Below are 24,316 nucleotides of genomic sequence, written 5' to 3'. Positions count from 1 at the left end.
CCTCCCAGGCAGGACCCATCTGCAGGGTGCGCATGTCAGACACATGAAGTGCCCATACAACTTTTGGAGAAGTTAATGGCTGGGTAGAGTAGAGAAACCCCCACTGAGCTCTGGAGTGACTGCAGCACACACTTAGCAGTTTGACCTGCTGGCTGGCAGGCAGGACCATGTGTAGCACAAAATGACTGAAGCCTGGCCTTCAAGGACCAGCCCTTCACAAAAGCGTCTGTCTGAACCAAATGCTTTAAAAAGGGCACTGCCAGATGCTTCTTGTTTCAGAAATAAGTAGCACCACAGAGGGCTCTGCTGCTCTGTGAGGCTGGTTTGCGAGTGCTGGGCTCCTGTCTCTGAGCCCTGCCCAAGGGACTGAGCTGGCAGCCCTCAATGGCATTAGTCTAGAGCTGTGACTTGTTACGGAGAGAGAAAGGGCACACAATACTGCTTTCTCCTTCAGCTGAACCAATTCCCGCATTTTCCTCTTTCCTATTTGTTGTACAGGTTTTGTCTTTCTCCAGCATTCAGTTTCCTTTGCTTATCTGCAATGCTGCAGCCTTGAATAACATAGTGTCCTTCCTAAGGATGTTAACTGGAGGTTGGTTTCCCAATTATTGATTTAACAAGCAACTGGAGCAATATTTGATAGCTGGTTCGTTTGAAAGCAAGAGTGTATCCTGGGGACAGAGAACATTTTCTGCATTAGCAGTGCACTCCCTTTGGCCCAACAACCTTTTTTTGCCTTCGGGTCATTGTTAAACCTCTGGGATGTAGAGTGGTAGCAGCAAATAGGCACCATAATTAGGCCAGACAAGGTGGGAAGGAACTGTCAAATGGCAGGAGGCAAATGGAGTACATGTCCATAGCTGGGTGGGAGGGAAGCTGGACACAAGCTAGGACTGACAATTTGCATTCAGAGTTAAGAAATAATTTTTCCCCCCCTTATTCAGTTTTCCATTGTAATTACAAGCCAAAATGACCATTACCAGGCACCTCTGCTCATCAGCTTTATGGACTGGTGTCAGCTTCATCTCTGGGAATAATGTATTTTAGGTGCTATTGTGACTGCAAGAAGGCACTAGTAACTGTGATTCCAAGATACTGAAAAAGCAGATAATAAAAGCAGGTAATTGTGGTGCTGTTTAAAGCAGATATTGGTAAAGAAGTCTGGAAACGTTAAGTCTGCTTCCTTTTCTGTCTTGTGCTTCCTCTTTGAGCCAGGGGAAGCCAGTGCACTTTTTTGTGATCCTGTGGTTCAGCTCCTCTAAAGTGACACCAAAGGCTCCTGACATGCACCCTTGCATTTGGTACCCATAGAAAGTGTTCATTGTCTTTCCCACAGAATAAGATGAATATATTTTAATACTGGGACTTCCGAATTTCAGCCACTGACTAGGCCAGTGGTAACTGGTGTTGCAGTCTGTAACCACGCAAAAGCAAGACAGGTTGTGCTGCTTGGCCCTACCTCATTGATCAGACTCCATTCCTCTACTCAATCTTGTTTCTAATTTTAGATCCCTCCAGTAAAGAGAAGTCAATTTGCTCTCCAAAGTTGAGAAATTGCCCACAACAATTAGAAGGTGCTGCAACCATTACGTGATTCTGGTTGCATCTGTTTCTAAGTGTGACAAAGCTTCTCCCAATGGCTGCAGAAGGGTGCTGGTGAGGCAGCAGTAGTGCAGGGCAGGAAAGCCCAGATGGCTGCCTGGGTGGTTTAACAGACCTAATGCTACAGTTCTGTTAGCCTGATGTCGTTCTTTGAGATCATCAACAGAAAGCATGAGCTGATTCACGCTCTTGGGGTGGAGCTAAATCTGAAACTCAACTTGCCCAAAGAGGCTTGGGTCTCTCCACGGCAGGAATGGCGACCGTTGTGGATCATGGCATCCTGAGAAGCTTGTGTTGGCCGTGCAGATCACAGTTGTTTCAAATTGCATGTGGCAATTCGATTTCTCCTCAAAGAACAAGCCAACATTGAAGTAAGCTCAAGTGAAGGGCATTAACTCAGCTCAAATTAAAGACATTAATTTTAATATAATAGCATGTCTCAAATTTCCAACTCCATACGAGTTTGGAGATCTTGTGTGCAAATGTATCATTTCAGATTCAGATATTGTCTCAAAAGGGATAAAATGACTGCATTAATGTGCCAGTTGGGGCTAGTTTTCTTTAGACTAAATGTGACTGATCGAACAGATTTTTCTCAGTTATAAACATTTAGGACTGAACACAGCAATCTGTGTGTATGTGATATGCATTTGTGTATTTACATACAGCCACACTGTGGTAGACTTGCTAATGTATACATTCACACTATTCTATGCTTACATATTACCAATATGGGGTATATTTTAAGTACTACCTATGCCATCTCAAGAGAGCTGCATGCAATAGAGCTGACCTTGGGAAAGATACCAAGAGTAATAATACTGTGGTTAGTGTTTGTGCACTTTCTAGCCATATCAGAAGCACAAACTGCGTAAATGTGGAAGAACAGTGTCTTGGAACAATTTCTTTTTAATGCAAAACATATAAATGTTAATCTAAATTGCTTTTTTTATGAGTAAGTATCTCAAAAGGAAAAGGGGAAGTTAGTGGTGAATTAAGTTGGATTTTTTTAGTTGATATTTGTTTGATTTTGTGTTATTGCAGAAACTGGAACACAAAGAAGTTTTGGTTGGCTTGTTGTTCCTGGTTTTCCCATTCATCCCAGCCAGCAACCTCTTCTTCAGGGTGGGATTTGTGGTGGCAGAGCGAGTCCTTTACATGCCGAGGTAACTATTGCAATTGAATTCCTTTCTAATGAGACCACCATCCCATTTTCTAAAAGCAGGCATGATTGCTTCTTCCCTTTTACAATACTTCAAACATTGTATTTCTAGTCAGTGTGTTCTCTGCCTTTTGAGTTTTGGCGTGATAGCATATGAGATTTTATAGTCAGTTGAGAGCAGATTGCTTGGCAGGAGCAAAGCTACCCAAAATATTATTATTTTTTTTTTTTCCTTTTATACAGATTTTTGGTGTGCTTGAAACAGCTCAATACAGAGGTGAGGTGTTGTTTCTTAAGGATTGTCCTCCCAAGACTTTTTTCTTAGTAGCATTATCAACTTACATTGTTCAATGTCTTCACCTTAAGGACAGCAGCTGAAAAGTTAACCTGTCGTATTTTTTATTGTGGTATTGCTCAACTTTCCCACTACATTAGGTGGTCAGTAAAAACGAAGGCGACTATTGCTGTCTTTAAAGGGCTGCCAGCTTCAGTTACAGAATACGTGCATGGCCTCCTGCCTGTAAGCTATTGACTGCATACACATCTAAGAGTGGAGGATTTGCAGTTTTTGGAGAGGATGAGGAAAATCCAACCACTTCTCCATCCCTCAGCCTCTGCCCTGGGATTTCCCTCAGTTCCAGCCTCTAACAACTGTTGCTTGGGTGGCAGTCTGGGTGCTTCCGATTACATTTACTCAAGTGTTACTTGTGACATCTCCGCAGTATCCAGACCAGCGGCTGCAGTGGCAGTCAGAAGACACTCATTTAAGATGCACCAGACCATTGCCTATTTCACAGAATCCTAGGATACCTGAGGTTGGAAAGAACCTCTGGAGGTCATCTGGTCCAAACTCCCTGCTCAAGCAGGGCCACCTCCAGCCAGTTGTCTGGGGGTGTGTACAGACAGCCTTTTACTGTATTCAAGGAGGAAAACTCCACAGCCTCTCTGGGCAACTTGTGCCGGTGCGGTTTGTTCCAGCCATGAGCACAAATGGTCAGTCCTGGGTGCTCTAAGTCAGAAAGCCCAATTCTACCCTCAGGTACAGAGAGTCAGGATCTGTTACGTCTAATGGGAACTACCATTGTTTTACTCCACAAAATATTTAAATTGTATTCCTCAGAAAATGTGGATCCAAAAATCCTTTGACAACCGGTTATGGGTGGTCTTTTGCAAACCTGTATGCATATTCTGATTGTCATTTGTATAAGCACTATCACAAAAGGGCTGCTCACTGGTGTATCACAGAAGGGCTGCTCACTGGTGTAAAACTCAGGGTGTGTAGGAGCTGTTGCATTTACTATGCAGTTAGGCTGTGTCTCTGTGCTCTGCTATATACTGACATGCTTTTTGGGTCCAATCCTGATGATTTTATTCATATCACCAGCCCTGCTTTTGTTTGCTGAGAGTATACCTGAAAGCATAGTGACTGAAAGTTGTCCCTCGGAGTTATTTTGCAAACGATACCCTCAACTAATGGATCTTGCATCATTTCAAATTAACTTGGAAATCCGATTGCTTTAAATTCATGTAACAGAAAATGAGGAAACACATGAAAGCGCAAAGCTATTAAGGAAACAGTCAGCTGAACACAGCGCTGTGTTGAGTGGTTGCATTTCTGAATCTCAAAAGAACAACTGCGGAAAATACTTCAGCTGTCAGCAGTTCCTCATCGTCCTCCAGATGAGACTGCTGATATAATGAGAGGAGGGGCAATGAAGAAGAAAAAGTGATGTTTGCACAGAGAAAATTAATCAGCGTTAACATGTGAGCATATAGTTTGTATAATGCTTTTTATTTCCCTGAGGGCTTTGCAAATATATGACCTACAAAGTAGGTAATTGATAGTTGCTGCTTTTTTTCAGGCAGGAAAACCGAGGTAGAAGGTTTAAATGATTTCTCTGGAGTAAGTCTGTGTCAGAGTCCCTGGATCTCATACTTTGCTCAGATCACTCATGTTTGGTTTTTGCCCTTACCCCAGGCCGGCAGGCAGCTGGTGTGAAAAGTGAAGGCAAACCTGGGCAGTTTGCAGGCATGATGGGCAGTTTCCAGCCAAAGGATCTGAAGAGAGCTGAGCTCTTGGCTCGTAGTTACCAAGAAGTGAGCTCTCTTACACCCTCTGGGTGCAAAATGATATGAGTGGTGAGGGGAACTTCTGTGAACATTCAAGAATATGGCAGAACAAAAATTGTGGGGTTTATTTTTTGCTTTTGGGAGCGTGGCAGTTTAATGGCGATGGCTTTAGGAAGGGCTGTGGTTCTTTGTTCTTTGTTTAGAACAGCCTTTAGTGGTTTTCTTCTGCTACATCTTGAAAAGGGCTCTGCCTGCTTTTTGCCATTCCTTCTTTAAAACTTAACAGGTCAGAAACTGTCATTCAGCTTTATTTAGATAAAAGTCCTCAATCAGATGGAGAGAACTCAGTGATCTTTGGTTCTGGACTTATGCTGGAAGGTGTTTTTCTGTCTCTGTTTCAAGCAATAACCTTTTATTAATATTTATGGATATGACAGAGTGTATGTGTGTCACAGCCTAAAGTCCTAATTTAGTGTTGCTCAGTAATTACCTGGGCAAAATGTCAAGCATTTTATTTTCAATAAAAGTTAAGTAAGAACCCAAGGATTTATGTAAAAATTGTTGTAAATAGAAAGGAACAAGGAATAAGCCTTTTGCTTGATGTCTAATTATATGGCTGGGCTTTGCCTTCTGGGGATTGATGAGTATTTAGAACAATTCCTCTTCTGTTTGCAGCTGTACCTTGGGGGAGAGGGTTAGAAGCTAAGTCAAAATGGTTGAATGTTGTCTTTAATTGGCTTTAGCAAAACAGAAATATTTGGAGAAAACATATCTTGCATTTAGTTGTAATTTGAGGGTTACAAGCATTTATTTGCTTAAATTAGGAATTTTTAATAATAGTATTTACTTTAACCTGAAAAATTTCATAGGAAAACAATTTATTGTCTTTTAGCTTTTAGTTTTAATTTTGTTGTTGTTTTCTTATTCTTAAGAGGGGAAAACTTGTTTTCAGGGGGGCTAGGGGTGTGAAATAAGTATCTTGGGAGTGGTGGACAGGGTACAACTCCGTAGGCCACAGTTTTCCAGTAATGCATCATGAGAAATAGCTAGATCGGTGAAAGACTTAAACCACTGTGGGTTTTCCTCTCTTCAAAATGTAAATGTAATTATGCTTACTGTGTATCTGCTAATGCTGCTCAGAACAGCACAGACAGCCTAATTGTTTGAAAATCCGGAACAAGTATGTGCATCCAGCTATTCTGAGCTGTGAGCAATTTGTCTGTACTTAAAAAGGAGCACTAGCTCTTCCTCTGTGTTGCCCTTCACCATGCAGAAACTGGAGGGGCAATGCAAACTCGAGCCATCCAGGAGCTGCCCACCCTACTAACGTATCAGCAGACCTGGGGTTGCTCTCAACTTATGGGATCGGACCTTTCCTACCAGAGCAGTTTGTATGTTTTCCTCATCTTTCACTGCTACCCTGATAGCAGTGGCTCCTGGCTGGGTGGCTGTATCGTAGCTGGACAACTTAAGCAGTTTTCAAAACCTTATATGAACCAACAAATCAAGCAAAAACATTGCTACATGGCTTATTTCCAATCTGCTGAAAGCAATAGGCAATCCAGTGGTACCTGCACCATTTTTTCGTTAACTCATTCGTGGCAGATATTTGAATGAGTGGGTTGCAGAGTGCACAGTTACTCTTTCCCAGCACAGGCAATTATGAGTTACTGTCATTTTTTTAACCAGCTTCTCGTTATATCAAGAGTTGATGTTGCAACCCTAATTGTCAATACTAGATGAGATCACTGCTATATACAGGATGGCATTTGCTTCAGCGTCAATCTCAAAATCCGCAAGACAGCCAGCATGCAGAAAAAAGTGCACTTGTATTTTTCAGGAACTTAACACATCATGTTAAAACTTAAAGCTTTCCCTGTGCCGTAGCAAAGCAGGCACCTTATGAATTTTTGCCTTTGCACAGAGCATGTTTCTGATTTTTTGTGCTAATGCATTCGTTCCAATTAGTGCGATTCCATACATTATTAACTTTTGTAATTGGAGGAAAAAAAAAAACCTGTTAGGTAGTGCATTCATCTGTAGTTTTTATGAATCTGAATATCCCTGAGCAGAAGTCCCCATTGCTTTCAAGGCAGCCACTTAAGGATGGGACTTACTGGTGCTTCTGTCTTCTGGGAGCATGTCATGCTCTCAACATTATCTTCATTTTCTTAAAGACTGGTAAATGGACTTAAAGACTTGCGTAATGGGGTGGTGTTGTATTTTCAGTTTTCTTTGCTACCCCTTTCTTTAATGTGATTTGAAGCTACAAGTTCACCAGGAGCTGAATTCCTGTTTACCCTTTAGAATTCCTTCAGTATTAGATCAGATCCTGTAAGGGATCATCTGGTTTACAGAAGAAGCTTCTCTTTTCAATTGGAGTCAAACCCTGACCTCAGTGAAGGCAGTAGTGAAAGTCCCATTGACTCCATGGAGACAGTTTATCTGCTCCCTGAGCTCAGTTTAGCAACACAATTAAGCTTTTTGCCTGCTTTCAAGTTAAATCCACAATTCATTTGGAATTCAGATATGGAATACAAGTTACACCTGTTTCGTTTTCTTAAACATCATTTCAGTGCCTTGCTCTATTGTTGCTGCTCTTGTGAGGGCCATGGAGCAGCTGAAGTTCAGGAGTGAACTGGGTTATATTGCCTGTAATTCAGCCATGGACCTGAAGGCACTGGGAGGGGACTGGGAGGGTATTATGTGATGGAAGTGGGACAGACCTCAGCCCAACCTGGTCCCTCTTTACCATGAGGGTGCCTGCCTGTTCAAGCTCCAGGGCATCAATGCGAGCAGCAAGCAGCGATCTGCAAAGTAGCTCGTGGCTGGAGGTGAGGAGGTGGGGACCTCGGCTGAGGCAAGCAACTCCCAACTCCCATTCTGATTCCCCATGTATTAAACAGGGATAGTAACTCTGCTTTGCCTTTTGGAAGTGGACAGACAGAGTTCTCGTTAATTCGTGAGAAGTAACTGCTTGTAGAAGGGCTGAAAGCTGCAAGCAGCTACCTTTCAGGTGCATATCCAGACTTAAGCTCCTAGCTTTTGAGGGCTTGCCCACCCATGTTAATCACTTCAAGAGGGAATCAAAGCATCCATCCTCTGTTAATGCAGGCAAGAAATGCTGAGATGCTAGTGCCATACATTTTGGCAAAAGGCAGTAAAGATGTAAGAATAAAAGCTGAAATGATTCTGCAAAGAAAGCTGAAAAAGATTAGCTCATGGCATGTTTGGTCTAGACTGCAGTCTTGTGTTATTTTAACTAAATTTAAAATACGCTTTTGAGAAACGTTGTGTTTTAGCCATGTACAATCAATTCAGGAAGAAGCTAAATTTGTGTGGAGTATGAGCATTAATGGCTATATTGGAAATATTTTTTGGTATTAGGTTAAAGGAAAATCTTCAACAAATTGATTCTGCTCTTGAAAATAATATAGATATGTAAGGAAATTGCCTTTTAAAAATAGTAATTAAGTTAGTGTCATCTTTTGGAAATTATTTACTTGGTCATATTGATTAAAAGAGGAATTCTTATTTACAAGGGAATATGGTGCCCTTAAGAAGATGCCTCATGAAGTTTAATAGAAAACAGTATCATACGCAAAGATTTTGAATATTTGTGATGGAATTGAATGGGAAATTATGTTCCTGCTATAGAATTCTAGAAGTTATTACGATAACTTAATTATAACTGTAGCATACAAACCCTTCCCCAGTGAAATATGGAAGACTTAGGGAAATTTCTGTGGCATCTCCATGGAATTATGTCAGATCTTTCATTTATAAAATGTTTTCTTTCCATAATGCATATAGTAATCAAGAGCCTGAAAAGTTCTGTATTACCTGTAAATATTTCAAATAGGAATCTGTTGGAAGTGAAATCTTGGACTCAAACACTCTAATGAAGTGGGTTCGTTTATCACGTGATTTACTAGAAGGAAGGGAAGGAAAATGTGTCCAAATGTTTAATAGCCATTCAAAGGTTAGCGAAATCATTCATTTCTAGTCCATATTTTCTCTCTAATAAGGAAAATAAGAGTTCCTGCATTTTCTGTAATTACACCAGGTTCTGACTAGAGGACCACATTGCTAGTGGAGGTAAATCATTTTGATGACTTAGCCGATCATGTCTGAGTGTCTTTAATATAGGCCTGCACAGCTTTTAATTTAGAGCCAAGGACAAAGTCTAACACTAATTCACAATGTACGTTTCCCAATTAGATGTATTCTGCCAGTGTGTATGATTCTCTGTGTTAGAACTTGAAGACCTTATTCCAGGAAAAGGCTTCTTAATTCTGGTGAAATTTGACATTTTATTCAGCAGACTCAGTAGTAAGGTAAGTACGCTGCCAGTTCCTTAGCTGCCACACTGATATTTCTGAGCTGTTAGGCTTGTTTTTTCCCATGGCATTTATTTTGTATGCTAAATATTATACCTTGATGGTGGACCCTGAAGTCTTTTAACATCTCTAGTAACCAAGAAAAAAACCTACCCTAATTCCATGTCATCATTACTGGGAGACCCGCAATTTAAACAACACGTTTTCCTTTGTCCCCAAAACTCCAGACCAGTGATGATGCAGAGATGCATAGAGAATGCTGCTGGCTGCCCACATGTGACAGAGACACAGACTGCACCCTCCTTGCCTTTGGACATTTAGTCCAAAAATGAGACCACTCCAGCAGGTTTTTCCCTTGTGGTCCTAACTGGTTGAGAGAGCTTTGATACAACATTTTCCCATGGAAAACATGACATTTTAGTTAAAACTTTTTGCCAAGGTGTGCTGAGTACAATGAAACTTTAGATAAAAAGGTTGGAAACAAAATACTGCTCCAACCTAAGATGGAGTTTATGGTCAAAAGGACATGGACAACAGAAATGGACAGTTGGATGGATGTGGCCCAGAACTGCCTCTTCGGGCAGGATATTCATCTGATTGTTGGGACATCAAGGTCCATCTGCCACACACCAGCATTTTTCCAGCATCGTTAATGCTGATCTACACCCTGCTGGATCACTTGGTGGTGGCAGTTTGATCCAGACCTGATCTAGGCCAATGCTCGCACTCCTGTCAAATTAGCCAGCCTGTAACTTGCTGAATTTAGGCTAGCCTTGTACCAGCTGCGAGAGAAAATCTTGATCCAGCAATAAGCTTGGCAGTACAAAATAAACTTCTCAGAATTCCTGGAATACATTTGGACCAGTGGAGTGTAGTTGTTCCAGATCAGCAGTTGGGCTTTGAAGGCTGGAGAATTCTGGGGACCCCAAACTCAGAGCCCTACATGTGCACTCACTCACTGCATCCCCAGCTTTCAGCCTGACCTGGCTCAGTGGTTTGACTCCAGGTTGCAGGGAGTGCTCTCACTTCCGAGTTATGGCTTTTCTGGGTGACCCAAGGCAAGCTAGCGTATATATATCCAAATACACTATTTTTCCAGACAAAAACATGTTTTAAAAAGTCCAGATTTTATCCTGGCCCCAAACAGCTGTAGCCTTGGAAAACTTGACATTTCCCATAAAAATCTTTGCCACCCTTCCAGCACTGCTCATCGCTGGAGCTGCATGCCTGAGAATGCTTTTTGGGGCAGAAAGAACTGCCGTGGCCATGCTTGGTTTTGCCAGCCCTCCTTTCTGCATCTGACTGCTGTGTAGTGAGGCAGGAGCAGCCCACAGGGCATGCCAAGCATGCTTTTTGCAATCAATTACTCCCCATTAGAGAAGTGTGAGCAGAGCCAATGAGTTTAACAGGGGTGATCTGCCTTTTTCCTCTGCAGCAACAGCCCTGCCTGCAAGCTGCATTTCAGCTGACTTTGGCTCTGCCTCTCACTGTGTTTCCTCAGCTCAGGCTGCAGAGCTGGAGCAGCTTGGACTGGGAGCACGAAAAGCATGTCGTGCCAGGTAACATACATGTGGGACTGGGGCTAGGAAGCTTGTGGCAAACTACAAACCCGAGAGAATCAAAAGTTTGTGTTTAACATTTGGACCTGGCAGCAGATACCGTCTTTCTTAAGGCTGCGCTCCCTGCTCTCTGAAGGGCAGCAGCAGCAGAGTATGGGCTCAGTTTGTCATGCACTCAAGGGTTAAGCTTGCTTCAGAGCAGTTTGAAAGTGAGGGTTAGTTTTTATGGAGGGAAAGGGAGTCATCTTAAATAAGTGCTGGAAATCAAGAAGGAGATTTGCAGCCCAGAAGGAGCCTCTGGGGTGAAGTGTCAAAGCCAAGTGCATTTTCTGGTCTCAGTATAGTTTTGAGATAATCCCTTTTGTTGCATTAGCAGCCCCTGAACCGGGCAGTATTTCTTCCATGCTTTGACAGGCTGCTTATAGGCAACTCTTTTCCTAACTGGTATGTATGTATGTATCTGGATTGAGCTCTAAAATCTGGAATAACTGCTTTGATGAAATCAGTGGATTTACTCCACATTTACATCTGTGTAGTTGAGATTAAAACAGTTTTTAAAAAGACCCAACTACTTCACAAGATCTGACATCCCTAAAATAACCGCAAAGGAGCCTGAGGAAGGCATCTTTTCAGCATAGTGTCTCCCACCCTTTTTAACTCCTGAGCTTACAGTCCTACCTGGGTGAGTTAGAAAAGGCTGGGTGTGAAGTGCTGGTGTCCAGGCGGGTTCCCTCTCGTGCAGTGCCCCTGAACTCTGCCCACGTGCTCCTCCATGGAGTGGAAAGTGGAAACTTGCGCTGTGCAAAGTTGCAACTCAGAAAATACAGTAAGATGCATGACTAGAACATGCCTTGGTTTTCAGGAGCTTTCTGCAGGAGTAGGTCTCCAGGCAGTTTCTGGAGGAGGTAAGATGGTTTCCAATGCAGGCAGGTCGCTGTAGCAGAGCATCCTGATAATCTTGGGCTGCGGCACTAACTACATATGTCTTTGATTACATGTCATTGCCAAGAACCAAATGCAGCAAAACCATTCCTGACTTTACTAAAAAGTGAGAAACCTGATCCACAGAGGGAGAGAGGAGCTGTGTGTAAACATTGTCAAGTAATAGGCTTGCCTTGGGAAAGGAGCCATAATGGCCAAAGGAGGGGTTGAATTTGTGATCTAATTAGTGAGGAAGTGTTTGCAAATATTAAGTATCTGCTCTTTTGGCTCTTGTTTTAATCGGGCAATATACGCAGTGTACCACGGGAAATGGGGTCTGTGTGCCACCTCATTCCCATCTGCTTGTGCCTCCTCTCACTTCGCTTTGCAGGTGGAATATTAACAAATCATGGAAATTATAGATGACAGTCTGTCATTGTGCACCCCTCTGCATGCGATCTGCTAGGAACATGTGGCAATGGCACAGGGTTTTTTTTCCCTGTGGCACACTGTCAGGTGCAGTCCTGCCCTCACTGCAATTTAGGACATGCCTAAGGTACCACTTTAGTACCACAAGTGTCTGAAACATGAGAAATCATGAAACCATTGGCCTGTTGATCTGTTTGCTGAGCTCTCCTGCAGCTTTGTTGAATTTCTGAAGCCACAGGTTCACCTGTAATGAGTGTGCTCATTGTGAGCCCGTGGAAAAACTATTACCATGTTAAACCTGTCAGGCTGTTCCTCAGGTCCTGCTTCACATCTGACCCCAGGGATGAAGCTGGCGTGGACTTTTCACAGTGGGGAACAGTTGCTATAGCAAGCTGTTTCTTATCCTACAGAACAGGAAAAAAAAAGCTTAGCAGTTTTACAGTAATCCAGTAGGAAATGGATTTAAAAAATAAGTGTGTTAGGGGGTTTACTTGTTTCCCATTGTTTTGGTTTTGCTACAAAGTATTTCAGAAAAGTGCTTGCTTGACAGAGGGTGACAATGCCAAGAGAAAAGCCCTTTTGGGAGAAATGTTCCCTTCCCTTCCCCTCCCTAGGAAATGCTAGAGTTAACAAAAAAACCAAAGGAACCCTGAACCCACAACCCTATAGATAAATATGCAGATAGCTTTGGAGATGTCTGGAATGCAGTACTTAAGAGTAAGTTTTTCAAGTGGCAAACAGGTCTTTGATGAAAGGTCCTTTTGAGACATTTTCATTCTTTTCTGTAAATGTGTGTGAGTAGAAGTTGATTTCCTGGCCAGCCAGTGCTAACGTTTGATATGGAGTCAAGTCCCCCTTCAGACTGAGAAGAAAAACTAATGTATTTGAAATGTTCTCTGTGTTTGTAGGTGTTGGCAGGGTCACGGGAGAGTTAGCCACATGGGAAATGTCATAGAATCACCTGGCAAGTTACTTTAATTGGATAATTGAGTCTCACCTGTATGGGCTCTTTCCACCATGGTATCACTGCTTGGGCAGCTGCTGACTTGCTAAAACTCAGGGCAACTTCGAATGGCTCATCTGAAGCCTGGTGAGGTGGGGGACAAGCGAAATGGGATGAATTTGCATCTTGTGGGTGAATCATTGCAGGGGGTCTCTCCAGGTCCAGTGACTGTCAGGGCTTGCTGCTGCAGCAGCTCCATGCTTGGTGCTTTACTGGTTCAGAACATCATGGTCGCTCTACTAAAGCTAGTTTCTGTACCAGGAATGTTGAATCTAGTGTGAAACAAGTGTGTTGTAAGGTATGAGGGATTATGTGGTTTTGGGACTACGAAAAAAAACAGTATTGTAATTATGTTTTTGTGACAGATGCTTAACACATTGGTGTGAATACTTTTTTTTTTTTTTTTTAGAGTGGACCATAGAATCTGGAGGAGGGATCTCACTGTGCCCTGATTTTGTGTTAATAATTTGGCCTTAAGGTGTAAATGTAAAAAGAGATGCAAAAATTGCTAAGGATAATAGCTTTGGGGATGTTGCAGGGAGTTGTTTTGCAAACAATTAATGGCATGAAATCGCGAATAAATATGCTTTCCTGGTGACAGTGGACATGTGAGCACTTTCAGTGCTTCTGGGAGTCTTTGGCCTGCAAAAGACCTGTAGCCAGGAATGCAACATCTGCCTTCAGCCAAAGGATGGGCTTGAAATGACCATGTCATTAAAAAAGCCATGCAAAAAGATGCGGCTCCACCTGACTTCTGCACCAAAAGGTCCCTAACAAGATAATGTGGATGTGTTCTCCACACCCTTTCCTTGGTGATCTAGCAGGAAATTGTCTGAAGTTTTAAACCAAACTTATGAGGTTCTGAAAATAAAAATAATCACCTACTTCATGCTTTCTGATTCTTTTCCTTTCTCTTGGGTTCCTGTGCGCTTCATAGCACAGGTACGTTGACTATAGGCTGGTTAGGCTGTAATTGTGGCACAACTACAACGCAGTCCTAATGTTGTCACATTTATCTCTATTTCGTTGAAGTGTAAATCATGCTTCAACCCTGCCCTCTTTAATATCATTCCTTTAGCCTTACCTGTAGCATCTTTGCAGTTTGGGATTCTTTCGCTATGCAGTCCCCTTCCAGCAGCCGTTTGGGAACCCGCTCCACTCTGTACAGTGCTGAATCCTGTAGTCTTGCTGCCTTGCTGAGTGTGGAGGTAGAGCCTGCTTTTGGGTTACTTACCTGTTCATCTCTCAGGGAGTCCTGTGGCCTTTTCAGCAAGATACCTTGGTTTCCATTGAGTGCTCTCCCCTGTGTGGTGGGTAGAGCCCTGGACTGTGTTTGCTAACCCCTGTCAGCAGAGGAAATAACTTTATAGCCATGTCAGGTTCCTGCTCTGTAAGGGTAAAATCGCAGCAGACCTCCTTTGCAAAGTGCTTTGGGAGCCCCTGACTGCCATGCAGAGCTGGGCGCTGCTGCTTTACCTGCACTGTGTTGTTGCCAGTGCAGCTGGGATGGGAGCTGCAGCCTGAGATGAGCCCTTACTCCTCTGTAGTACCCAGCATCTCTCTGTATCTGCCATGGCAATACACTGCAGATGTTCGAGAATAACCCCTGGAAACAGCACCTTTCCAGTGGCTGGGTAAGCTGTAACGCGGTGCTGGCTTGTGCCTTGGACAAGTAGACTGAGTGCTGCTGCTAAGGCAGAAATTCCCAACAGCTGGGGCAGGGATTGACATAAATACCAAGACACTGACGTTTGCATTTTTTGTTTTCTGGACGCATTCACAATTCTGTTAGAAAAGGCCTGTTCTTGAATATATGAAGGTGTAGGGAAATTCCTTTGAAAATGGCCTTGTGCTAAAGCAATTAAATAATGTTTATGTCAGATAATTAATTCCAAGGGAAGGATGAAATTGCTGAAAGGCAAAATAACAGAGTGAAAACCGTCTGCAGGTTTTTGAGACATTTCTTATTGGAAAGGAAGGGTTTATTACCAAGATTAGCTTTTCAGAGGTTTTAGAAGTAGGGCTCAATAGCTATAAAGGCTGGATTGTTTGGCACAAGCATCTCAGTTTGTAGCTCTAAATGTCTGCTTGCAGTTAATGTAGGTGCAATAAACATATGCGTGCAAAAGAATTTGTGGAAAAAACCAGTGCAAGTTCCATAGGAAATGCGTTGCAGCAAAATGCAAGCAGAGTTAAGTGAAAAAAAATAATTGATACCCACTTCTGAAAAATGGGAGAACTCTAAAACAGTAATGGGAAGTTTTGAATGATCACAGATCTGATGTTTCTGGATTTGCCCCCTAGTCTATACCTCTCTGTGTTCTATATGGCACCTGTGCTGTGCCAGAGACAGCACCACTGCCTGCTGTTGGTCAGTACGTACAACAGAGGCACTTTTCTCCTTAGTAAAAGCAAGATTTATTGTCTCTCACCATCCTTAGGAAGCCCAGGCAGTAGCAGTGTTCCTAGCCCTCCAAGAGGGCAGAGAAATTGCCAGGAAGCACACTCACAGCTCCTTGAAGATAAGAATTTTTTCTTTTTCTGATTTCCAGATTCACTTTTGCCATATGACATGTTTCCTTGCAAGGTCACCTCTGACAGGGGAATTGAGTTCTTAGCTTTTTTCACCTTATAACGGTCTCACCAGGAAGTTGCCCGGCTGTCTCAGTACAGACCAGGAAAGCTTGCAGACCTCCAGCTGAAACATGTGGAGATGCAATGAGCTGTCTGCCTCCAGCCTGCCTGCGCTGAAGTGTGGGATTCAGCTGGTGTTCAGGGTGTGCCAGTGTCTGCTCTTTTGCCTCTCTGTATTGGTGGTCCCCATGCGTTATTCCAGATCCTTCTACCCCTTTTTTCTTCAGCGGGAGCTGCCTGGACTAAGCTTTTAAGTCTTAAAACTAAATCAGGTGCTGAGTAACTGCATTGGAGAGTTACAGATAAACTAATGAAATTCCTTGAGCAATAGGAATTGAAATTCCTCTTAAAAAATGCCAAGTAGCATTAGTTGCATGCTAAGTACAGCAACTGAAAACTCCATGTCCAACTCGGAGGGACATCACTGGAAGAATTAACATAACACCTGAAGTAAGGTAGACAATTAGTGAATTGATTTAAGGTTATACAGGAGTAAGACTTCAGTTCAAAATGCAGGTCACTTCACAGAAAATGCCTCAGTAGTTATGCGTGGAGAGCCATGGAAGTATTGGGAGGCTGGGCACTGAAGAAGACCGTTTGTGGCTTCATGGAAGGGTAGTGAAGAAGCTCTGCTAGAGTATCTCACATGTTCTGGACTGGGCATTAGAAAGGGAAGGGCTGGCCCTGATGGCTGTGCAAGACCAGGACAGGGACTTCTGACTTTTGATGTGGCCTCTGCCACCCACTCCAGCTGCGGCATTTACTACAACACTCACTCTTCCACCTCAGCTTCACAATTTGTAAAACTAGAATCAACAGTGGCCACCACTGGAGTTACTTAGACGCTTCCCTGTGTTAAAATGCTTTTCACTTCCACACTGCTCTGTTAAGTGCCTAGTATTACTGTTATTACATGATGCTTTCTCAGCTTGCTGTTCAGAAAAGCAGCTGCCTTCTGTGGGCTGGTGTAAGCTACCATTATGCTGGGTGGTATTATGTACACTACTGTACTTTTGGCATCCGCATCTATCATTTAGATTAATTTGGAAATTGTGTAGTGACTTGAGAAAAACTGCTGTTGAATTGGAGTTTTTTAGCCTGGAAAATATAATTAGTCCAAAACCTCTATAATTGTGTAATAAATGCAATACTGAATGGTCTTGCATATAAACTGGAATACTAGAATATAACTTTTGGTACCTTTTCCATTTCCTTTTTTTCCAGTATGGGATACTGCATCCTTTTTGTCCATGGACTAAAAAAGCTGTCAACATGGTTAAGTAAGTGGAGAATTACTGTTCTGACCCTCTTTGCTTTACTGCTGCTGCTCTTCTCTTGGAAGACCGTGAAACAGAATGAAATCTGGCTGTCACGAGAATCCCTTTTCAGGTATAAGTGACCACGGGAGAATACTTGCATATTTGTATTGTTTTAAGTAAGTTGATTACATGGAATAGATTTCTTTAGCACAAGTCCTGTTATTGATGCATTGCTATGATTAACATTTTGATTATTATAAAATAACAGGTACTTTCTGTTTTCAGGCAACTGTGCAAAAACTGGTGTCAGCACTTTATATGCTTATACACAAACTTTGGTTCTGGCAATCACATTTTTAAGACGTGCTGGTTTTAAATAACTTCAGTTCTGTAGATTTACCAATAATGTAACAGTTTTCTTTTTAAAGACAGCAAAAGTTTGTTGCAAACCTCCAGAGCACCATAGTAACGCAATCGAGTATATTGGCATTTCTTTAGTGATGTTCTTAAAGACTAAAATGAAATGCCATAAAGTGCCAAACTTAATGTACCATATTTCATTTTATTTGATTACTCTTTGCCAAACAGCTTTCTTTATAACCTCATTTATGTATTTTTTTGCACTGAAACACTGTTTTATTTTGTGTTTTGCTAGCAAATGTATTGCATTTGCCTCCAGCTGCTTTTAGCAGTTGCCTAATTGTGAAGTAATTGCAGAAATGCAGGTGATGTGTGCGTGGGTTGCTTAGCTTTACTTTCGAACTTATTGGCCAGAGCAAAGTTTTATTTACGCGGCACTAAAGAGTATTGAATTATTTTTTATGTGCACCCTTCAGTCTTCAGGAAATACTATTGAAGTGATTGGAGCTCTGTTAGTCGGATTTTTTTCAAAAGAATCTGGAATGAGGGTTTCTTCGCCCCAGCGTGATTCATTGCCCGTCTCCCTGCAATGCTGTTTGCTGTTCAAACAATAGCAGCTATGGTGACTGGTCTGGGCTCGCACGTGATCCCCATGATGTGCACCTCCAGTCCAAACCCTTCTAGCTAATGTTGGATGCTTGGAGGAAAGCTGGACACCTTTCCAAGTTGGATGACTCCCTTGTTGAAAGGGGGGTGGGAAGATGGGAATTCCATATGCCGTGTTGCAGGCATCATCTGGTATCGTGTTATGTACAGTTGTGGTCACTCGTGTTTAAGAACTATGAAGTCGAACTGGAGCGGATGACAGGAGGGCATCTCCTACCAAGGAGCATTCTTGGGATGTTATGGGGTGCCAGGGGTTCTGCTGCAGTAGAGGAGTATAAGGTTACGTCTGCTTAGTTGGATGCAAATAGACTTCTGTCCATCCTACCTCCGTTCAAAGCAGTGTGACCATCTACAAGCCAGCTCAAATTCAGAAACCATGCCACTGCTTCAATGCAGTGCTGAGCTGGAGCTAATACACCTTGCCTCACGGTAGGGATTTGGTGTTGCCAGGGGAGTATGTAGGGATTGGTAGCTTGGGTTGAGCTGGCTTGTTCTTCAGCTCAGGTCTTTTGGGGACAATTCCAGGAGATAGATCTGCCCTGGGCTTTTAAGGAGAAGGCAAGAATATAGGTATGCTCCTGCTGGGTCACCTCATATCATGGCCTGCCCCTGAGAGCAGTCAGCAGCAGCAGAGTAGAAAAGCAATGTGAGAATAGGGCCAGAAATAGTGATGGTTCTCTCCAGTCCTTTCCCAGCTTGCAGTAATCTACAGTTTAAAGACTTCCTGAGTCAGGAGTTACTTGCTATTTTTGTTTTAACAGCCACTGATGGACTTTTCTTCCACTAATGTCTCTGACTGTTTTTTCAAATCTATTTATAGTTTTGGCTTCTACAGCATCCTGTGCGCGGGGCTCTGTCATTAAATTACACAGTCTGCACACTAAGATTTCCCTTCTGAGTGCTGTGAGCCTTCTGCCTGATCATCTTGTTTGTGTCTCCTAGTTCTGGTGTGCTGAATGAGTAGTGAGTAACAATCAGCTCATCACTTGTCCTCTACCTTCCATGCCTATACCTCCATGCCTTCACCCAAGGCTGTCCCCTTCATGCTGGAGTCTGCTAGTTTTGAACTTGCCTCACATGGAAGTTGTTCTGCATTTCTGATCCTGCTTGGCAGTCTTTGCTGGAGATCAAGCGATATGTGCAGCACAGTGATGTAGGTCTGCTTTCTGTTTTTTGTTCTCGTCTATTAATTCCTGACCTTCCACTTGCCTTTTGTGACCTCTCCTGAACACTGGGTTATATTTTCACAGCACTGTCCACACAAACTCAGAGATACCTGTTGTGAGTGGAGGTGTCTGATACTTAGACATCAATCTGTATGCCAATTTATGCAGATTTAGAGTGTGTGTGCACACACTCTCTGGTACTTGTGCCTGTACCAGAATTGCATTTCATCTGCCATCTTCTTGCCCAGGCTTTGATACAGTGAGATCCTTCTGCAACAATCTGTAGTTAGCTTTAATTCCTCCAGTGTGATTCACATTAGTGTAATCAGCAAATGTGTCACATCCCTGTTTGTTCCCTTTTCAAGATCCTTTGTGAACGTGTGAAGCAGCTGAGATGCCACTGCATGTCTCTAGGGAATCCTGCTTGCAGTCTTCCCCAGCTGTAAAAACTGTTCAGGTACTTGTGCTCTCTGCTTGCTGTCCTTCAACAAGGTATTGATACAGGAGAGAACATTCCCTCATACTGCACGATGCCTTTAAGAAATTGGAAGTCTTTAGTGAGGGATTTTATCAAAACCCTTTTTGAACATTTAAGTATACAACACTGATGTATGTGATTCTGTCTGACTGGGCTATATTTGGATTTTCATAAAAGCTTTCCATAGCTTCAGTACTATGTACCTGTTGATTCTATCAAAGAATGACAGATCTGCCCAGCTGACTTCTTTCTGCAAAATACAAGCTTAGTTCTTCTCTGTTGAATTGTAGTTATCCAGAAGTTTGCTAGAACTAGTTTTTATTATGGCTTTCCCCAAGTTACCCAGAGTGGAAATCAGACTTGCTTGTCTGTTGCCCCCCAGATCCCCTCCCTGGAGCCAAATGACATAAAGTTCATCACCTGCCATTGCTCTAGTGCTGGCCTGATTTAAATGATAGGCTATGTACCACAGCTAATAGCAGCATCACATTTGATTTCCTTTGGATGCATACTCCCAGGCCCAATGGATTTATAACTGTTCTTGGTGTTGATTTCTTTTAAGGTCTCTTCTACTGCCACTTCAGCTTAAGACAGTGCTTTGGACTTGCCCCTGTAAGGAAGGGCTCCTGTGTGTCAACCTCCCTCAGTTCCACTGTAGTGAGCACTGATGCAGATAATCCATTTAGCTTTTCTGCTGTGGCCTTTTCTTTTTCAAGTGCTACTTTTAGACCTCCATCATCTATTTGCCTTAGGGGATCTTTGGCAGGTTTCCTATATCTGATGTATTTCATTATTAGCTTTGATGGCTTTAGCAAGTTTTTCCTTAAATCTCTTTTGGTCTGCCTAATTATGGTTTATGTTTAACTTGCTGAAGTTTATCCTCTTTTCTTTTTTCCTTTTGTAGCTGTGACGTTCACTTTTTAAAGGGTGTTTTTCATTTCTTATGGCTTTCTTTACTGTGCTGTTTAACTATATTAGCCTTTTTATTGTCTTTTAAAAATCTTCTTTGATAGGTGTTATACATCTCTCATGAGTCTGTAATATGATAGGACTGTTCTTGTTGTTGGGAAGGAAATGCAAAAGAAGAATGGTATAACAAGAAGATAACATCATTCCAGGAGTGGGAGATCTCCTCTTTGGGGCAGGAGGAGGAGGCTATATATAGGCAGATGAGGAGAGGGAGGAGAAGTGGATGGAGGCATGTGCTCCAGCAACAAATTAGAAAGGACAGAGCAGGAGGAGGAGATAAGAAACAGTAAAGAATATGAGGGAAAATAAAAAGGAAACAGAGCAGATCTATAGATGTGGGAAAGGAGACATAAATCAACCTACTTGGTAGTCTCTGTGTGTGTTGAATTGTTTTTTTAAAGTATGTGCTGAGAGAATCTTTACTCCCTTTCCTAGTTCTTCATTCTTCTTTCTCCAGTTGCTGCTTTAATAATTACTGCTTTTTTCCTCCTTACTTTTTTATTCCCCTTCACCTCTACTTTCCATTCCTTCATTTGCTTGGATGTGGTTCTTCAGGGTCGATCTGTCTTGATTCCTTTGGCTGAGACTTGTTCTTTTATGCATGCCTTCTCTACGCTGGTCCAGGAAACGTTTGTATACTCACTATGTTACCAGTTTTGTGCTTGTACCCCATATTGTCTCATTCTTAAGGCTTACCCTGCTTTGACATTGTGCAGCAGCACTGTTGCCATCTCTGGGCCATCCTGACTCTCAGTCTCCAGCCCAGGGGCCAAGTTTTCTGCATCCTACTGGGTCCTGGCTGAAAGGAGCAGTGTGGGGGAGGATGCTGCTGTCTGAGGAAATGATGCATCTCCGCATAGGTGCACTAGCATATGTGCAAGGACTAAATGAGAAGCAAATGAGCTACAAGTATAAGAAGTGGCCAAATATATAGAGGTCTAGCTGCTTGAAGTGTATTATTCCAACAGATCTCTAGAAGCCCCGGGCAGTTTGTCTTACTGTATTGGCAGGTGGGCAGGAAGGGCTTATTTGTTAAATATTTAAGGAACTACCCTATAGAGCAAATGCGTAGGCCAGGAGGTCAGGCTCCACAGGTTCCAGCCGTGGTCAGTGTTGATGTCTGAAGCCAGAGAGGAGGTGGTGAGGGCTGTGGGCTAACCCCTGCATCTGCTGTACTGACCTAGTCAAGGTTTGTCAAGCTGCCACGTTTCCTGTTGCTCCTGGAAAGCATCTGCATATGCTGCCCACGTTTGTGACAGTGCCTGGAAACGCAGTAACCAGCAAAGGAACTGTATGAAAGTGCCACTTTCTTAGTCAGCAGTTTTCCCTCCCAAGCCAAGTCTGCTGACTTAAGTAATTTGCAAAAATCAGCCCAGCCCCAAAGGTGGCGTTTACTGCTGTGTTGCTTTGTTACTTCTGAAAGCTAGCTCAGCTGAGGAGAGCAAGTCCTGTTGTGTTTTGTGCATCTTCTACAAAACAGTTTAATATGGCTCAACATTGCTATCTATGAAATCGATACAAGGGTAGGAGGCCAAGGAAAGTGGTTGTTTGTGTCATCTAGAGAATAATTTGCTGTATAGAACCTTTATTGATGATAATGATTCCCAAAGCAGAGGAGACCCCATCCATCTCCCAGGGCTCCTGCTGAGGCAGGAGTGGCCTCATTTCCTTGTGAACTGAGCACTTTTCATATGGAGATCACAGAAAATCAATGAAGCCGCAGCCCTGCACCCAGTTACTTTGCAGAGCAGGACATGCATTTAGCAAAACAACAGAGGGGTTCACAGGACGCTTTTCCCAACTGAAGTGGGATTTAGGTAATGCTGGTATTTGATGTTGGAAAATACCAGTGGTATTTTATTTCTCTGATTTATGGCTAATAGGCTTCTGCCTTTCCAGGGAGAGGAAGTGTTACGTAAAAGGGTTTGCCTATTGTTTATTTTCCATTTATGTTGCTTACTGCTGTCATAGAAGTCAAAAAGGAAGGAAATCCTCAAGAGAAGTGACGTCTGATGTTGGTGGGCTAGTTTCTGACAGGAGTCATATCTGTGCCATAGGTTTTCAGAAGGGCACGTGTGTGCTGCGCTGGGAAAGAGAGAAATAGGAGAGTTTGGAAAACCACATTGGAAAATTAGATTGAAATATTGAGAGACTGGGGGCTTGCAGGAAGCAGAAATGGAAGAACATTGTGTTCTGCTTTGTTATTTATACTCCACCCTTTCCTGCTTGGCTTGCATTATGGACATTATTGTTTCCTCAGTCAACGAGCAAACAATGTTCTCAGCTGGTCAAGAAGCAATTAGCAGGAGTGTTTGCCTATACTCTCCTAAAAAATCCCCTCCATGCCCAGCACTGTTTGCTACTACCTCCCACAGGGCAGAGACTCCAAGCAGCCTCAGTCATTGCTTTGTGCATTTGCAAAATGAAATCCATCCTCCCCACCCATGTGAGGAGAATAAATAGGTCAGGGAGCGTGAGCAGTGTGATGCAGAAGAGAGCATCGCAAGAACCCAAACAGATTTCTGCCTTTCCTGTGTCACCTCCACCTCCAGCAGAAGCACGCAGTTGAAAGAAGCTTTATTAGTGACATTTTAATAAATGGGACTAGCAGGATTAATAATAAATTCTATTTAAAGGGAAACAGTCCAGACTTAAAATATTTAAACATACGTATCTTACTGTTAAAACTGTATTTCATTAGAACTGAAGTAGTTGTGCATATGCAATGTACTCCTCAGTTTGCTCTGTTCCAGCAGAGGCTGTAGCAGAACCAGCAACTCATCACATGTAGCTCTGAGAGAGCAGCAGTTTTGAGTGCTTGTGTGTGTCTCTGCCTGTAACGCTGGTGCTGATGTAATGAAACCCTCTCTGTATAAGAATTAATATTCCAGTAATGCCCAGAGGTTGTAAGTGTGTAGTTAATAGCTCCCAAGGCCAATGGAAATTAACATAGCCATAGCAGTCACACATTACTTGCTGCTGGTGCAGTATATCTTTGTGAAAACTAATATAGAAAAATCATTCTCTTAAGAATAGCATCAATTAACTGATTTAATTCAGCGATTAGTCACAAAATGTCTTATTCGTGTAGTGCTCCCAGTAAGTAATTTGGAAATACCTGATGATTAGGAAGCCAAATGCAAGGTGTGTTTTTAATTTCAGTAGGCAAACTGTGGCTGTGTTGTGCTGAACTCTCTAAGGCAGCCGTGGGCAAATCTTTGGAACCTTTACAAGTAGGCATTAGCGATGCTTGATACCACTGGCTGCAGATAACCAAAAAGATATGATATTTGCCACTACGATTCTCTAGCACCATTTTCTAATGAAATCCCTGACAAAAGCTTTCTGCAGCTGCGGGTGCATTCTCCCCACGGGAGAGAGTGTGCACCCCACTGTAGGAGCTGTGTGTGACCTGTCTTGTGATTAACTTCCAAGCCCACCAAAGCTAAACAGGAGAGACAAGACAAACAAGGCAAAGCAACAAGACTTGGGAGTTTTCTAATCCTTGCTTTTCCTACCTGAGGTAGGAGAGTCAGAGATGGGGCGGGGGGTGGGGGAGGAAATGAGCAGCTGGCAGGAATCTGCTTGTGAGCAAGAAACAGCGCTTTGTCTGGTTTTATGTGAACAAATTCATCCATCCTTATTTCCCATTACCTCAGAGAGCCCCTATTTATGTGCTGGAAAAGATTCCCCCCATT

General features: G+C 42.7%; 1 protein-coding gene across 1 annotated transcript in view; it reads left to right on the top strand.

Moving 5' to 3' along the window:
- TMTC1 (transmembrane O-mannosyltransferase targeting cadherins 1) overlaps positions 1-24,316 on the top strand; it is a 149,171-nt gene that overhangs the window by 82,802 nt on the left and 42,053 nt on the right. Inside the window, 2 exon segments of the mRNA XM_040596045.1 lie at positions 2,647-2,768; positions 16,945-17,109. Of these exon segments, the coding sequence (XP_040451979.1) occupies positions 2,647-2,768; positions 16,945-17,109 (287 nt within the window).

Source organism: Falco naumanni, chromosome 5 (assembly GCF_017639655.2).
Source record: "Falco naumanni isolate bFalNau1 chromosome 5, bFalNau1.pat, whole genome shotgun sequence".
Lineage (NCBI taxonomy): Eukaryota > Metazoa > Chordata > Aves > Falconiformes > Falconidae > Falco > Falco naumanni.
This window is presented reverse-complemented; position numbering and strand designations above follow the sequence as displayed.